This window comes from Electrona antarctica (assembly GCF_951216825.1).
Source record: "Electrona antarctica genome assembly, chromosome: 22".
NCBI lineage: Eukaryota > Metazoa > Chordata > Actinopteri > Myctophiformes > Myctophidae > Electrona > Electrona antarctica.
Window position 1 is genome coordinate 18,356,377 of NC_136805.1, and position 18,251 is coordinate 18,374,627.

Sequence of the window (18,251 nt, forward strand, 5' to 3'; positions counted from 1 at the left end):
ATATCTGCTATTTTTTTGAATAGCCAACATATAAAATATGGATAAAGGAGTTAAAATGTGCTGGGGACCCCCTTGAACCATTTCAAGGACCCCTCGGGGTGCTCGGACGCCACTTTGAAAACCACTAATGTGGAGAGGGTAAAGGAGGGGACAGCTCCTTTACCCCTTGACAAGCTTGTCAAGGAATATATTATGGGGCTCCTAAGCTTAAAGTAGCTATAGTATTCTTCATTTTATATATAAACACACACACACACACACACACACACAGTATAGTTATAGCAGTGACTGTAGTTATAGCAGTGACTGAGACAGCGTGTGAGCGCACATCCGCAACTGGTTCTGGCCCACATCAAGTGACCTTTTGACCATTGTGGCCCACACCACCCCCTGAGTTTGACAATCCTGGAGAGGGACCAAGTACAACCTTGTCCTTGCGTACCCAGTCAAATGATGTTTTTTGATTGATTGAATTCTTTATTAGAAAGAAATGTAAAAGCTGCAGCACATGGTGGGTCAGACATATAGGCTAAAAGGATAACACAAAACATTCCAGGGGACTTCTTTCCATTGCAGTGGTTAAAGGCTGCAAGCAGGATGTCCTTTCTCTTCCATAAAATATCTCATCTATAAACAGTGTCCTTTATTATCCCCCCCTGACCGTCCTGTCTCTCTCTTCAATTCAATTCTTTATTGGCATGAGAAAACAATGACCAAGCAAAAAGTGGAATAATACAATACAAAGAAAATGTATGCACAATCTCCAATAAATGTATTTGTATAGAGGGTATGCAGCCCATGCATCTAAACAGAAAAGTCATATCTAATTGCATTAAACGACATTAAACAATGTTAAACTCACTTTGCCTGTAACTTTGCCACTGGATTTGCCAATCACTTTATGCATGCGCATACCCTCTATATGAAATCACTCAATGCAGATGGTGCAGGAATACACATAGCCTACTTACTCTCCTCATCTACATATACATAGATGTGTGTGTGTGTGTGTGTGTGTGTGTGTGTGTGTGTGTGAGAGAGACTTTTCTTTTTACTTTTAACAACTTTTTTATTCTCAGTTACAAAATCAGTTACAAACTACAATAGGACCATACCCCCCTTTTTATTTTTTTAGAGCAATTAATTTACAAAAAGGACTTCATAATCCCAAACACCCTTAAAAACCTCCAATTCATCAATTGTTTCATAAAATTTGCTAGACAATCACACCTCTATCCTCCATCCATTTTTTCTTTCCTACTTAAATACCGTAGGTCGCCAATTTTGCCTGTCCAAATAGGTAATTTAGTAATCTGCCTTTCTTCTTATTGTGTTTGTGTGTGTGTGTGTGTGTGTGTGTGTGTGTGTGTGTGTGTGTGTGTGTGTGTGTGTGTGTGTGTGTGTGTGTGTGTGTGTGTGTGTGTGTGTGAGAGAGAGAGAGAGAGAGAGAGAGCGAGAGAGAGAGAAATGGGTCAAAGTCAGCTAACAACAGTGACATGAAACATGTGAGAAACAAATGTATTTATGTGATTGACTCAATAAAGTAAAGAGAGAGAGAGAGATGAGGCTCCTCCATTTTCAATTAATCAGAAATACAAATATACACTTCTATGAAAAACAGGAAATCATCATATAAAGTTGAAAACAAAAAAAGGAAAAACATGTAGGCTTACACTACAGTATGGGGGAAAGGGGGCGGGGGGAATTAGAGTAGCCTATAGGCCTATAGTATAATTTGTGTAAGATCTTTTACCCTACTTTATTTAGCAACATTTCATGTCCTCCTCAAACATCTGTTGGTTTACAATTAATCGTTAAATGCTTGTAGCTGGAATGGAATCTTCTATTCATTATATTTTATGTCAGCTGCAGAGTTATTTTTCTTCCTGGATTGTGAAGCACAAATACAGATTACTATGTTAATTAAATTCCTAACTACTTTTAAACATGTTCTACTCCAGATGCCCATTATAACAACAATGAATGAATGACTAGGCAAGCTAGTCAGTGAGCAATAGGGAAATACAATACAAACAATAGGGAGCACTGCAGCCAGCAGCAGGCTATTATTATTATTATAAACCCATTATTTGTCTTAACAGCGGGAGTTCGTTCTGTCCATGAAAGAAGAAAACCCTTTGCCACGCAATCAAAAATAGCTGTAAAATAACCATTGACTCGCGGAATTAATTTCATAATCGGACAGTTGCTTGAATTACAGAAAATTGCAAAAAAATATTATCCTAAAATGTTTCAAGCGGCGCGCCGGACTCAACTCTCGCGAGATCCCACATTCTTGTGCACTTTGTCAGCAGCGGTCCTCCACCATTTCGCTGCGTAAAGTCTCCTCCCCGCAACCGCTACATTCTGCGCCGAAACCACTCTCTCCCGGACCGTATTTTAACTTCTTCCCACGGACCTACATGTACCTCGTTGGGTACCGAGAGACGGTTTGGATTGTTAGCACCCCGGATTGAGTTCGATTTTATGCGGATGACGACTCCTTCAACAAGAATTTAGTAAAAGAAAATCGCTCGGAAATTTCAGGTAGGTGGGAACTTAAGATGGCGGCCTTGAGAGGGGAGGGGGGGTTGTGGAGGAAGTATTAGGGGGGGGCGCTAGGGGGGCTAATACTGAATAGGTCCAGAATAACACTCCATCATTGCCCTTCGTTTTTTGCAACAGACAACTCGTAAATGTATGCATAGTTAAGTGTCGCTCCACGAGACATCAAATTGCAACACGAACACATAAAACACTTTTGATTTGAGAGGTGAGAAGTTAACATACCCCTGAACAATCTTACCTTCAAGTCACTGCTAAAGAGGCACCTGTGGGGTTCCCTAAACCCCCCTAAGTGGCCCTTTATAGTCATTGCAAACATTCACATGGAACTTTGTAACATTAAAAAAATAATATATATATTTTTTTACACTTTAATGTTTCACAGATAACACTGACTGTTAAAGTGTAACACAATGTCATGGCTTTTTTATTTTGTATTTATTGTAGCTTAGTGAGTTGACCCCGCGCTGTGACGTCACGGGCAATTGTTCCCATCAGCCGTGCATGTTGAAGCGGGTTATAATAAATGCAATGCGACTTTCGGGGACGTTTTTGGCCCCAGTGTGCGAAGTAACTTGTTCAGTGTGTTGGACTCGCTAGCATTCTGAGCATTACATTACATAACTGCGGGTGGGATGGATGGATGGGGGCGCCTGCGCACCCAACCAATGCACCCACCACAGACCAAAGTGACTGTTGGAGCTCGCTGGGTTAGCAAAAGCAAATCATTCAGTTGTACTTGCACCATCTACCAGGCGGCAGCGAGCTACCAGCTAACGTTAGCTAAAGGGCTAGCCAACTCAACTACCATAAACCAGCAGTGCCAGTGTTGAACGTTTAACCACGTCTCTAACTGTTCAAAGGGAACAGGACTCTGCTCCTGGTGTCATTGTCACATCGAGACGAGAATAGAAAGGCGGTCGCGGGTTTGTAAAGCCGCCAATGCGTCGCTACCAACCAAAATAAAAACGCCATTCAGCTTCTCGGTGTAATTCACAACATCATGTGGCTAATAGTAGCCACCGGTGGCTAATATTTCCATTGATGAGGCAATGAAATGAATGGGTTGGGGGCCGGGGGCCCCGCGCTTGTTGGTCGCCGGGTGTAACGCCCAAATCTGTTGACTATCGATTTCTGTGACGCCAGATGTCGCTGCCGACGGAACAATATAGAGCAAAGGAGCGAACGCTTTATAAACCGCTTTCGATATTGGTTATTAGGTCACGTTCCCTGTAGCATACAAAGAACAAACCCAGACGCCTACCAAACACCGTAAGGTGCACTGTCATCTATACACACTTGTGCAGCAGTATCGATTTATCATAATAGTGACCTCTGGCGTTACAAATCCAGATAGGTAACCAATTTGGGTGTATCGCCGGCTCTTAGCTTTAAAGAGCGTGCTGCAGAATTCTAAAGTCATGGAGAGTGTAGTGCAGAAAACTGTGCGTCTGCCTCACATACGATTAAAAAGGTTAGTTGCCTGGTCGTTCAAGTGGAGCAAAATACAATTACGAGCTCACCTCATTTGATACAAAGAATCATAATGCTAGCATTAGCCAGCTAACATGCTAGCCACCTGGACACTATGCAACTCGCGTGACGTGACAGGATACATACTGTACCGTCCCACGCACAGTAGCTAATATTTTTGTTTACTAATACTTATCAGACACGCATTTGAGCCGATATGGCTTTACTACGTGAATTTACCCAACACAACTTACACAAGTAATACAGTCAAATAATTCTGCCTAAACAATGAAACCATTCATTGGTGCTACCCAACTAGAGTCCAGGTTCAACGAATTGTGCAGAGTTGTACTGTAGCTCATTTGTTTTCATGAATTGTGTCACCAACCGTAGTGTCTCTGTTTCACAGAATATGTGGAAAGGACCCTAATCTCAGCATCCTGGAAGTAGAAAGCACAGAAGATCTGTGTCTCACACCACAGACAGGTGAGAAGTCATTTTTCTCTGAAAAGATGACACATCCAAAATGTACTGATCCACCAGTCATAGTCAACTGGTGGATTCAGTGCAGCTTGTGATATTTAATTCATGGTTTGCCTGCTGCCTCAGGGTTGCCTGAAGTTGTTACTGTAGCCCCTGACAGTTGAGTGTGTAAAGTTGTCCAAAGTTTTACTGCTTTATTAATGGTCTAAATTTTTTATACTTAATTTAAATATTAGTAACTCCTATAAGTAGCCTATAAGTTTGTTTTATTTGCACTCTTTAATACATAGCATGGCAGATTTTAGCGTCAAGATACTGCCGTGTCTTAACGGAAAATACAACAGAGCTTTTATGCATTCTCTCTTAAGTGTTTTTTTTTTCTATCCGCCATCTGTCCCTTGTTAACTTAGAACAAGTTGCCTACTTTAAATGATCCCAACCTCTTAGTAACATCCTGTATCACCCCATCCAGGTGCAGTGTGTAGCCGGGGCAGCACAGGGGGAGGAAGCTCTGGGGGGGAGGCGGTGCAGCAGTGCGCCCCTCCGGCTGTGGATGTGCTGGGTGGTGACCCCCAGGCTGCACAGAATGTGGCTGGGTTGTCACCTCAGCATGCTCCGCAGCCGGTCGCAGCTGCCTCCCTCCTGGTCCCACGACTCCCACGGCTCGCCAACACATCCACCGTGCCGCTGCAGGAGAGTGACAGTGCCAGCTCGGCCCTTGCTGGTGCAACAAAGTCCCCTCCAACTGCCTCACCAGAGATTCTCTCGAACAATAGCGACACTAAGGTTCGCCCCCTGGAAGAGGGACCCACGGTCAAGATTACTGCCGAAGGTGTTCGAAGTGGAGGACCGCTGCCATCGTCCCTCGTCAAGGACTGCAGTCTCTCTGCTGAGACACAAAGGGGACCATCTCTCTCCTCCGACCGCACAGGGCGAGATTTGCATTACGGGTCGCAAACGGATAAAGGAAGAAGCCAGACAAAGCAGACTGACTGTGTCCAAGATCAGGCTCAGGCACCAGAAGTGGCTGGTGGATTGGTGGTTGTCACATCCTCAGGTGTGGAGGAGGGACAGTCCCTTTCAGACAGACATACATTGGAATATAAACAAGAGACTAGAGCAAACCAGGAACTTGAAGGAGGAGAGCACACAGTCGGAAATATCCTCCCACAGCCCCACTTTCAATCCTGCTCCACCACACCACCTCCCCTTGTCCCCTGTCCTAGTGCAGATAGTACAGTCAAAGACACAGAAGATAGTGGCATGGAGCAATACCGGACGGCTCCTCTTGCTCAGGCCAATCAGGGCAGCCATATACCCCTGTCTAACGCTAAAGAGCAATTGCACCAAAATTTGGAAGAGGCTTCACTCCCACTATCCCTGTCAGACAATAGTCCTAGCAAACAAACTGACCTCTCGACACAACTCGGACTTATCAAACGGCTCTCGAATGATGACGAAGAGATGCTGGGAGAAAGCACCACAAATGTGGGAGAGAATCTACTTCAAGATCCTTCAGTGTCAAATGAGAGACATGGGCACATTAAAGAGCTCATTGACACCTCTCACATAGAAGCGCAACTCTCAACAGCTGAACCATTTGAGACTCAGAAACTACCAGACACCAGTTCTGGAGTCTACATCTCCTCCCACAATGGAAGCTCCAACTCCAGCAGCTCAGCTGACAAGGGTGTGAGCGAAAACATAGAGAAGACTCCACAATCAGTGTGGAATGATGCAGAGGAACGGGCCACAGCGGCCACTTCTTTGGTCGACTCTTTCCAACAGGAGAGCCCCATGGAAACACTTTGTGCTCCCTCCCACTTTGAGGCAGAACTAGAAGGCTCAAGGCAGGTGGTACAGTTTGTTGAGGCTGAAACATGTAATCCCCCTGACCACGTCCACACTATTGAGACCCCACTGATCTCTGAGCTTGTACATTCGGCCGGAACACCAGGTATTGTGTTCGTCAGTGAGGAGGCTCACATTGCCGGGGAATGGTCTGAAGTGCATGTGAATCAAAGTTATCTTGTACAGCGAGAGGACGGCAGTGTGTGTGAGGCGGCTGTTGTCGATGAGCTGAGCTCCGAGCTTTCTAATGACGAACCAAAGATGTACGACGAAAACCTTCAGTCGCACATCGAGATAGACTCCCAACCCATGGAGGTGTATGAGATTTGCCATTTGGTAGAGGAGGTGGCAGAAGAAACCATCTGCGTTGGTAGTGGCACACAGATGCCTCACTCCCCGGGCTATGAAGTGAACCTATTCAACGCGCTGCTGGACCACTCAGAGGAGTACGTGGACAAAGATGAATTGGACTCCCACATTGAATCTTCCCTTCATGCAATTACAGATGGTGGTAGCATCATAATTTCCCAACAATCCTTCCCATCATCCGGTGACACAATTGAAACGGAGGTTTCTCCTAATGTTTCCCACAGCCTGTCCACACAAACGGTAGTCACTGTAGCACAGCACTTAGTATTAGACACTAACCAAGTTGATGTGACAGTGACAGACTCAGGACAGGTTTGTGTAGTTCAAACTGCTACTGTCCTTGCATCGAATTCACCCTCTGACCAAGAGACTGACACCAGTGCTCAAATGGTGGCACCTGGTTTGCAGTCAAATATAGCGCTCTCAGATCAGGCAATGCACAGTGTTGCTGCTGCGATTCAAATGTTGCCTGAGAAACAGGAAGCGGAAGTAAACGTTGATGTGTCATCTCTCGTTCCCACAATGGAAGTAGTCGCACAGGAGGAGACGGTGGCGGACTCGTCCCTTCCTGTTTCTCTACCTGCTTTCCAGGCAGGGCAGCAGCGAATTCTAAATGTCCCTGTTGTTAGTGCCACAAAGCCTGAGCCCCGTGTTTCTTCATCCGTAGGGACCAAAGAAAACCCTACTTTGACAGAGACTCTATCACAGAATATTCAGAATGTTGCTTTGATCAGAGAGACCACTCCTTCCTCTGGTGGTATAAATCCAAAGTACCTCCTTCTCAAACCAGGATGCTCTCCTCTTCTCAAAACGCCACCCGCTCTTTTGACACAGGTGTGCAAGCAGCAGAATGTGGCCGTCACGCTGACCAATGCCCATAGCTCTGACTCTGACATGGTGACCGTCGAGTGCCTTCACCAAACTGTCTCAGCTGCCGAGTCTGTAGCGGCTGGCAGCCAGAAAGATCGGCTGCAGAGTTCTGTCAGTACAACTACTGTACCCACTCCTCCGACCAAGGCACTGCAGCCTAGTATTGCTACTACTACGAACACCCCATCCCTGCCCCCTCAGGCTGTACCAGATCCCCCCACACCTTCACAAACAGAATCTGACAAAGAGGCCTTAATTGTCACCCCTAAAGCTAGCAGCACACAGTCCTCTGATGTGCCCGCTCCATCAGTAGAAGTAACAGACACATTCCTCTGTCAGCATGAGGAGGAGGAGGAAGAGGAGGAGGAGGAGAGTGAGGAGATGGAGCAGGGCAGGTCACCAGGAGTAGCGGAGCACAGGGAGGCTGACCCAGGGACCGACAGCAGTTCAGACGAGGCCAGCGATGAAGAGGCTAAACATGATGACACAAACGAATCCGGCATGGTCACCCCCAGCCCAGAGGAGAAGGTATTCCAAGCCCTTGATTTAACATGGTCAATCCACTGTTTTTATTTAGTCAAGAGTGTAACAACGCTGAGATGGCTACAGAATAGGAGAGATATAGAAGATGTGGGCAGGCTTTGATTCCAATTTGGAGATTGCATATGGTGGGTAACAGGCAAGAACACATTTGATCGTTTTGTTGTTTTCATTACCATTGCTAATACTGGTATGAGTTTGAGAATGTATGTCAACTCAATCAATCAACCTTTATTTATATAGCACATTTACACAACCAAAATTGACCAAAGTGCTTCACAGTAGACAGAGTATAAACACATAGTATAACAACATAGTATAACAACATGATAAAATAATTACATTGAGAAAGTACTAGAATAGCAGAAGAATACATAAACATTAGAATGAAAAAACAAATGCGTAACTATCTAGATCAGACAACATTAAAGGTGAGAGAGAAAAGGTGGGTTTTGAGAAGGGACTTAAAAATCTCTATGGATTGGGCAGTTCTAATGTGTGGGGGAAAGGTTATTCCATAACTCTGGGACCGCAAAAACACGGTCGCCTCTTGTTTTCTGGGTTAGGTCTGTTGGCATTGTCAATAGTGACTGGTCAGCAGACCTCAGAGCTCTAGGTGGGTTGTGTCGATGTATAAGTTCGGCCATATATGGGGGAGCCAGGCCATTTAGGGATTTTAAAAGTAAAGCATCATCATCAGATAATATAAAGTTGACCAGAGGATACACAATAATTTGACTTAAACAGTCAAATCAAAAGCCATCAGGTGTTACACACACCTTAACAGGTCATCTCCTGCAGATGCCTATAAAGCAAAAGCAGCTATTTTATCGGATGCATCAGATGAAGCAGTGGAGGTGATGATGCTAACAAATGTACATGTCATGTACAGTTATTTGCCACTTGTTTATAGTTTCTGGCATATAATATACCGATCCTGGCTGTGTGACAGATAGCTTTCCCTTGATGCAGTTCTCAGGAATTATTTTGAAAAATATTTTATTTAGAAACTAGAAAGTGAAAATGATTAATTTAGTTATTTTTGGTTCAAAACAATAAAGCAAAACATTAGGCTTGCTTGACACATGTTTTTCTCATTTAATATATGGTGTAATTTTCCCAGGAATATTTCCATATGATAATAATAATATCTCGAGTACCCAAAGACGTTTTACATGGGGGGGCATGAGAAAACAATGGTACTTTTTATTTTTGCATGTACTGTAGTACCACAGATAATAAGTGTCTTTCTTTATTATTATTTAGTGTTACTTATTTTTTATTTAAATTGGCCGCATGCTAAGCCATATGTGTTTTCCAGCATGGAAAGGACAGCACAGACAGAAAGGCACTGTTGCTAAAGGTAAGTGGTGGCTGCGAGACACCCAGATAGGCTAATATTCATGGACGCATCTTAATTTGGCACTCTCACTCTGTATGACGCGTGGGGCAATGACTTACTGTCTGACTCTGTCTGTATGACATCTGATAAGGATTGAGGCTCTGCATGCCATGGCAGTTTTGAACAGCTAGACAGCAAGGAGGTTGATAGATGTCAGAATGATGTTGCGCTGCAGCATGATCCGGCTACTGCTTTTCCCATTTGGCTTTCCTCTAACCATGCATGTCCGCCCACCCAAAAACCCTAAAAAAATCTCATCACAGTCACATTATGGTATATCACAATAGTACAACTACACATGTTTGTTTACAGTACATGTACAATTTCCTCTTGGTTCTTCTCCCTTTGCCTTCAGGTACGACAGTGGATAGCAGACAGGGTCACGGTGAGTTCGTCTCCTGTCTCGCCGGCCACCTCGTCTCCTTCCCCCTACCCATCATCCGCCGCTGACTGGTCCGCCTCGCAGAAGGCCTCCCCTCTCCGAGGCCCACATGGAAAGTTCCTCTCCCCCTACAACATGGGAATGGGTGGAAGTTTGTCATCATCCTCCTCCCCGATAGACCAGTCGACTCCCCAACGACCCCGCGGGGAGAGACACACCGATATGGCAGAGCTGGCTAAACACGTGAGTGGGTTTTAAGACAACTCAAATTACTCCCATTTTTCTTTTTCGGAAAATGACGGGGACACAGAGATGGTGCTCAAAGTGTAAAATTCCGACTAGAAGTTACCCTCAGTGGAGAGCAAATCTGCGCCAGGAGGCATGCCCTAAAAATAATACTTACACTGTCTGACACAGTAATGTCAAACTGCTCTCCCTGTCTGTCTTCCAGTGCGTGTGCATACGCATAAGTGCATAGGGGTGTCACGTTTAGTATGCGTGTTCTGTCTCTCTTCATCTCTCCATCTTTCTGTCTGTCTTGGCGTGCATCAGTGTGTGCGTCTGTCAGTGTAGGCGCTTTGTGTGTGTGCACACATAAGTGCACAGAGTATGTTGTCACCTTTAGTAAGTTATTCAGCTTTCTCATGTCTCTTTGCGCGTGTTCACATGCATGCATCATAGGTGCATGGGGTCTTGTATGTTGGTATGTTTTAGAGATAAAAACTCAAAGTTTGACTCGCGCTTGTCTCTATTCTAAATCTAATCTATTTTTGATGGGCTCCTATATCCAGCTTTTAGTGTACTGTCATAAACTTTGTCCTGCACAAACATTAAATTCTCATTGACAATGAATGGACAATTTTACGTCATAGTGAGCAAATAGGCATAGTGTCTATTTTACGTCATTATGATGTATGATAAGATAAGAGCATCCCTCACTTCACACGGATGTTATTTTATTATATATTTGTAATGGCTTGTTATAAACTGTGTTTATGTTTTCCAAATTCCAGAGGAATGGTGTGTGCTGCACTAGTGCATGTCCGGTCTGGTTGTGTGCGTGCTGACTAGTTATGTTTATGTCCTGCTTGGCCATGCTTGAAAGCCTGCTTGGAAATGTCAGCTAAGCTTCACATAGGAGTGCGGTGTGGGATGATTGTGTCAAGATTGACGATAAAGGGGGGCGGGCCCCCCTTTATCCCCTACAGTTATAAGAACTATTCGGAGTATTCGCCCCTGCACTCGTCAACATCATTGATGTCAAATCACATTAAAGCGAGATACCAAAGCCGTCACCCAAGCAAATCAAAATGGCAGTGTTCACTGTGAAACCTCGCCATTGTGATGACCGGCGGGCTGAAAAGATTACTGATCTGACAGCCAAGAGATGATCGCTGAAGATATTAAGCTTACTATTAGCACTCAAGCAATGAGAGCGCGACGAGAGAGTGACTGTACGCTGAGGTAACCGGAACGATCGCCCCCAAATCACACTCGCCTTACTGAGGTTACGCTTAGGAGTACCACTACCTGATGGTGACTCAAGTCACCGGATTTGATCCACAGCGACCGTGTTTTGGGGCAAGCATTTATGTGTTCGTAACGCTCCGTAACTGGAACGCTCCGTAAGATGTTATAAAAGTTTATTTCCGGGCCATATAGCTACATATTGTTGAACGTGTTGTTACTATTATTATTTAGTGCATTTAGTTTGTGCTCTCCTCAACTGCGCAGCAAAAAAATTAAATACGTTTTTTTCCCCCAAATGACACCAATAAATGCCCCGACACGTCGATACGCAAAATACTGAGTCGTTCACATCCCTAGTATGTGTGTGATTTCTCTCTCTTTATCTCTCCATCTCTCTGTTTGAGTGTGCGCTACTGTAGGAGCTGCGTGGAATAGACAGATGTAGTGATGTTTGCAAACTTACACAATGACAATATTTCGCCACAACAATGTTGGTGTAACTAAGAGATTTGTTGGAAAATGCATTATAGCTACAGATAATCAAATGCGAGGCAATAGTTGCAGGGTCAAATTGGCATGTTGTAGATCACATACGCTGGACAGACTGGACAGCTTGCAACAGATTGGCTATCCACAGATTATGAAAGAGTGAGACGCATCTACATTTCCCCCATTTTTCTGTGACAGGAAGCAGACATTGAACACCGTACCCAGTCGTTGAGGAGAGAAGGCTTCTGGTCCATGAAGCGCCTGACCCGGCTGACGGAGCCAGTTCGACCCAAAGTTCATTGGGACTACCTCTGTGAGGAGATGCAATGGCTGTCGGCTGACTTTGCCCAGGAGAGGCGCTGGAAAAGAGGGGTGGCCAGAAAGGTACAACAAAGAACTTGCAACCGATTTGTGTTTAGGACATTCGCCCACAACGCCCACAGTAAATAATATCTGTTGTGTGTTTATAGGTGGTGCGGATGGTGATGAGACACCACGAAGACCTCAGACAGCGGGAAGAAAAAGCTAAGAGGGATGAACACGCTAAAATCAGGAAAGTTGCTTCTTCCATCGCGAAGGAAGTGCGCGCTTTCTGGAGCAGTGTTGAGAAGGTACAAAACAACCTCTCAAAATGAATCGTATGCATTTATAAAAATGTTAAGGCATTTTCACGGGGAAACAAAACGGCGGACCTCAAAAGTAGGTCAGAAATAGTTGTATACTGTATGTACCTCATAGACTGATCAGATTTGTAAATGTATGAACTAGTTTTAGATTTACTGCTGTTCCGCAAAAACAAGAAATATATACACATCCAACAAACACAACTCACTATAGTCACTTTCACTGTATTATGGACGTTTTCCAGACTTTAAGCAAAGGGGCTGTGTGTAAGAACGCAACATTCCGGCTTCGTAGGATTGGACATGAAACAGACTTTATTCTGGCAGGACCAGAAAATGTTATTTTTTCAGCTCAGAGGACAGCTTGTTTAAATGAAAAGTAGGTTGTTGCTTGTTGTTTACATTAGGCCTACTATGGGTTTCAATACCATCCCTATGAACAACCAGTAGGGGCCAGAATTTCCTGTCGTCAATAAAAGGCAATAAAAAGCCAAAACATATCTTAAAAAACAAAACGAACGGAATGTTCCCTGACACAACGACACAAAGACTGTAAAAATGGGATCCAATGCCTCCCTGCTTGGCACTCGGCATCAATGGCTTGGATTGGGGGTCAAATCAACTAATGATTCCCGAGCTCTGCGCACGCTGCGGCTCACGGCTCCAAGAGATGGGTCAAATGCGGAGAACAAATTTCACTGCGGTAACGTGTGTGACTAATCGTACGACTTTGACAACGCAATACCGGATGACTCCAGTGGAGCTCAGCCGTTAACGTTAATGTGATGATGTTGGTGAGGTTAGGGTTGATGCTGACCTTTCCTCTGTCCTCCATACAGGTGGTGCAGTACAAGCAACAGTCCAGGCTGGAGGAGAAAAGGAAGAAGGCTATGGATCTCCATCTGGACTTCATCGTAGGCCAGTCAGAGAAATACTCTGACCTCCTCAGCCAGTCCCTCGCACCCGCAGCGGGCACGGAAACCGAGGCCTCGCCACCCCCAAAAGCTGTCCCATCTGCTGTTGATGAGGATGGTGAGTCATTTGGCTTTCAATAATTACTGTCTTAAGGATTAAAAAAAATAGACTTCCCTGTCTCTGTTGGATGTATTGTACCTGTCCTACATATTGATGTAGGACAGGTAGGAGCTAATAGTAGAGGCTGCTCCAAGTGCATGTTTTGAGGTCGCACACCGCACACATGCTTCTATAGTCAATTTAATGTATAACCAAGATGGCGTTTTGAGAGTCTCCTCACGCTTCCTCTGAGGAAGACGCTCAAAGCATCTACTTGGTGGTAATAACTACATGGTCTGACATTAACACCCTGAGCGGCATAAACGGAGGTCTTCGTCCTATCAAATAGTAACGCTCGGCGCTCAGGACGGAGATTAATAAAGGGACTGAACTTTATTGATATCAAAACCGAGCGCATCGCTCCACAGGCTGGGAGCGATTTTAGTGGATGAGATCGAAAATCTTAAAACGTGAATAACTCTTGATCTAAATCAATCCGTCCAATTCTAATCAAAGATTATGTTTTTGACGGCCCGTCGCGTCGCTAGGTGCGTTTTTAATTAATCATACCTCCCGTTGCTGTCGATCACCTCAGGAGTGTTTTGGCTACATCTAGCTACTTCAAGCTACTTCCAAAATGGCGCGGAGCAACCTTGAAATAGGTCCTGAAGAAACAAATTGCTGGGCGTCCTGATTTAATGGTTACAAATACCCCCGGGCGTTCGTGGTGATAACACTTTAGATCCGTATGACGAGTATACCTGTCCTATAAATTAATGACGCTGGGTACACATGACAAGCAGGCTCGTCTTGAGGCGTTTGATATCGCTATAACATTGCCTCGCTGTGTTTCATTTTTGGAACCGCTCCGGTTGCTAATATCTATGCACGGTTGCCAGGGCCCCACCTGCACTGCTTTTGTTTCTGATTGCCCGGGGCAAGTATAAAATACCTGCTGCGGGCAAATAAAACCTGTGTAGATCTGCCTGCTTGAGGAGGTATGCTTTGTTTTCATTCACAGAATCACAGGGCAAGTAGAAAATAAATGTAGAGGGGCAAGTACATTGGAGAAGTACTCCAATGTATTGGAAAAAACCTTAACGTGTTATTCTGTCCAGCACCTTTTGAATGGTTTTGCATTTACTACTGCCTCACAGAGAGAGAGAGAGAGTACATTTACTACTGCCTCACAGAGAGAGAGTGCATTTACTACTACCTCGCAGAGAGAGAGAGTACATTTCCAAGTTAGACTGCAGTTGCCACTTATAGGCAGTTACATGTTATCACATTGAGGGGGTTGCAGCTATTTAGGTAAGTAGTTGTAGTTTAGGTTCTCACAGTTGTGTGTAAATTCAAAGCACCTTCATTCCAATGCTAAACATTGTACCCATTAGGTCAACGTGTGTTGTCCACTCCTCATGTCAGTCATTTACAGTTTATCACTTTATTTTTTCTAAAGGACTTCCTACTCCTGATTCCAGGTCCACTGTAACGGGAACTTAGTTCAACTTACCTTGCTTTGTGTTTAACCGAAGGGAAGGAAACAAAATGTATTAAATGGGACTCTCTAAAACGCTGAATTTTAAATGGCGGGTAATACGTCTTTTAAAAATGTCCCTCTACTACGAGTCTACAACAAAAGAACAGATACCAAATGTTAGTATCAGCACCAAGGGGGCAGTGAGGCTATTCAACGTTGAAGCTCTGGGTCCTAGTGGTAGGAGGAGGGACTACAGGCGGACCCGTGGATTCATGACCGGGAAACCCCGTGCAGCTGGGCTTTAACGTTGAGCGCTCGGTTGCCCTACGTCACTCAGGACCTCAAAGTTGAGGTCCGGGGAGGGACTTCCGGCAGTCTTCCGGGTGCTTCAAAACGCCACTGAGCAACTTCCACTGACATGAATAGCTGGGGGGGCGGAGCTTCGCGCCAGTTCAGTCTCTATTATATATATACTCTATGATCAGCACCCATATAGAAAGTAGAAACCTTTCCAAATGATGACTCAGCCCTACTCACTGGTGCTCTGCACTGTGTACTCTTTTATTTAAATTGAGAATCATTCAATCTCAACACTCTTTATCCGCCTTTGGGTGAGAGACTGGCCAAACCTGTTGGTTAGCCCGCTATCCCTGACACTACCAACTGGCATCAGTTCAGAATTGGTATTGAGGTAAACGCAAACGGTTCCCTTGACACAGCGGCTAGGTCAGCCAGAGATGAAGGACGAACTTGGCAGCTGTGCACTCCGTGTCCAACAGTGCAGGCCTGGCCTCGATTTATTATCTGGCAAGATCCATGCTAGTGTTGGAGTGCAATGCCATTATGCTTAGTCGTTTATGATGGAACAGTGTCACTGAAGTCCAACCCCAGTCTTAGAATTCTTTCACATTATTTCATAGAAAATTGCTAAATGCCTCACCAAGGCCAACAGAGAAAGGGCATTTTATTGTCTTCCAGCAAAACGTACGGCTGGAACTCGACTTACTTGAAGTTCTCTCGTCTCCCCTCATTTTTCAACTTAACACTTTCCTCCCTCCGTTTACCAAGCCCCCAGTAAGGCTATCCAATGTTGAAGCTGCCACTACCTACTGGCAAAGTGGAACTGCAGCACGTTAATGGAGGTGGACGGACGTTCAGTGACGTCATGTGTGTAACGTGCGTCATCCCAGACCTCAAATTTGAGGTCTGGGCTGCTCTTCCGCTCGCTCCAGCCATTGAGTTATAATGGTACTTCCGGCAGTCTTGCGGGTGCTTCAAAACGCCACTGAGCAACTTCTATTAAAATGAATAGCAGGGGGTGGGGCTGTCGCTCCGGTCCTCCCTCTATCCTTTCTAACTCTATGCCGTTTACACAGACCGAGACTTTGAGCCTCCATGTGAGGAGGAAGACGATGAGGAGACCATCGATAAGGAGGAGCAACAGAAGGGCAATGACGCCGAGAGCCACAGGAGGGAGATTGAGCTGCTGAAGGAGGAGAGCGAGTTGCCCCTGGACCAGCTGCTCAGCACCCTCAAACGCCCCCAGGTACTGACAAACGGCTGGTTGTATAAAAAATCACACCCATGTGACTCAGGTGAGGGGCGCTCTTATGATCGTACATCATCGTGATGTAAATTAGACACTGTCTATTTGCTCAGACAATATGACGTGAAATTCTCCATTCATTGTCGATGGGAAATGTAATGTTTGTGTAGGAAGTTTGTGAACATACACTTAAAGCTGGATATAGGAGGGGCTAGCGCCCCTCAAACATCACACCCGTGTGAAGTGAGGGGAAATCTTATCATTGTACACTGTACATCATCATACATCATCTCATTCCGGCCAATCAGAATTTGCGTCCTCACCTTCATCTTCAATGTTTGTGTTACGCATTTTGTGTTTACACGAACACTCAAAATGGTCCATTCATTGTCGATGGGATTTAATGTTTGTGTAGGACAAAGTTTGTGCACACACGAAAGCTGGGCATAGGAGGAAGGGGCTATCACCCCTCAAAAATACTGTATATACTAAGCATGTGACGGTTTTCAGTTCAACCGGTACGATCCGGTTTCATCTAGTAAACCAGATTAATTTATTTAAACCGACCAAACCGTTTTTTTTAATGTTTACCGACGGAAGCGGTCGCAGCGCTCGCCGCGGTGCTCAAACTTGACTGCTGCTAGCCTGCTAGGCAGTGCTGGCTGTCTGCTGTAGCCTGCAGAGCAGCCAGGAGCCAAGGACACACACGAGGTGTCAGGTTTCAAGTGAATGGGGGGTGGAGCGTGCAGTGCTGTTTGTTTACAATAAAGTTCCAATAGTTGTCACTGTACAATACTTTTTGTACAATACAGTTGTCATGTTGCCTATTTGCGCCGCCCTCGTTAACAATGTATTTCAAACTCCAGCTTGTCACTCCAGGATGCATGAATGGTGCTCGAGCACTGTTTTCTGCCCTCACAATGGCGCAACTATGTCATACTTCAACTAAACGGCTCTACACAACGATAGCGGCGGTAGTCAAAACTAAAAGCGAGCGACAGCGAGACGAGATTTACACATGTCGACCGTAGCAATGAATGGAGAGACCTACTTGGCATTATTAAATCCATTGGAGAAAGTTTACAACTGCCGCCACCTCCTCCACACTGGCGCGGCTAACAAGTTAGCCATGTGCCATCTGTGTTTTGTTTACCCGGCGGCAGGGACTGAGAGGGTTTTCTCGTCAGCGAAAAGTCAATCGAACACGTTGACATGCATGTTGATCTTCCTTAATAAAAAAGTGTTAATAGCCCAAGCGGCCAGTGGCTTTATACAGTAGGTAGGTTGCTCACATCTGGACTGGACACGACAGCGTTGTAGCAGATGCATCTATGAGATGCATGCGTGCAGATCACAATGCGTTAATTGTTTATTGATGATGATTAAGTATCAGCAGCATTGTATTGGTATTTGAGGATGTTTACAGTTTGTTTTCATGTCCATTAGCTCCACTCACTGAGAAGTTTGAGAACTTTTTTTTTAAATTGTATACTTTATAACAGTTTGTAAGAAAAAGTACAGTTTAATACAAATACAATTCTTAAAGAATCGAGCCCAAGAAGGCAAGGAAACACTATGGCTTGTTTACATTTGTGTGAGCATTGAAAAATAAAGACATGTGTTAAATTTGTCACTCTGTTGTCCAAATTATCGTCTTTACGCTAATCCAACATGCATCATAGCTATAGTCACAG

At 44.8% G+C, this 18,251-nt stretch overlaps 1 protein-coding gene across 4 annotated transcripts in view; it reads left to right on the forward strand.

The window, feature by feature from the left end:
• The first annotated feature begins 2,352 nt into the window (after window positions 1-2,352).
• srcap (Snf2-related CREBBP activator protein) overlaps window positions 2,353-18,251 on the forward strand; it is a 44,452-nt gene continuing 28,553 nt past the window's right edge. For 2 of the 4 annotated variants that reach the window (XM_079492848.1, XM_079492849.1), the window contains exons 1-7: window positions 4,451-4,524; window positions 4,994-8,139; window positions 9,909-10,178; window positions 12,093-12,278; window positions 12,365-12,505; window positions 13,357-13,549; window positions 16,388-16,557. In XM_079492848.1, coding sequence (XP_079348974.1) covers window positions 5,785-8,139; window positions 9,909-10,178; window positions 12,093-12,278; window positions 12,365-12,505; window positions 13,357-13,549; window positions 16,388-16,557 — 3,315 coding nt within the window. In that variant the 5' untranslated portion in view covers window positions 4,451-4,524; window positions 4,994-5,784. Of the gene's footprint in view, window positions 2,548-3,210; window positions 3,276-4,447; window positions 4,525-4,993; window positions 8,140-9,908; window positions 10,179-12,092; window positions 12,279-12,364; window positions 12,506-13,356; window positions 13,550-16,387; window positions 16,558-18,251 lie in introns of those variants that run through there. The other 2 variants (XM_079492850.1, XM_079492851.1) reach the window with 2 other exon arrangements.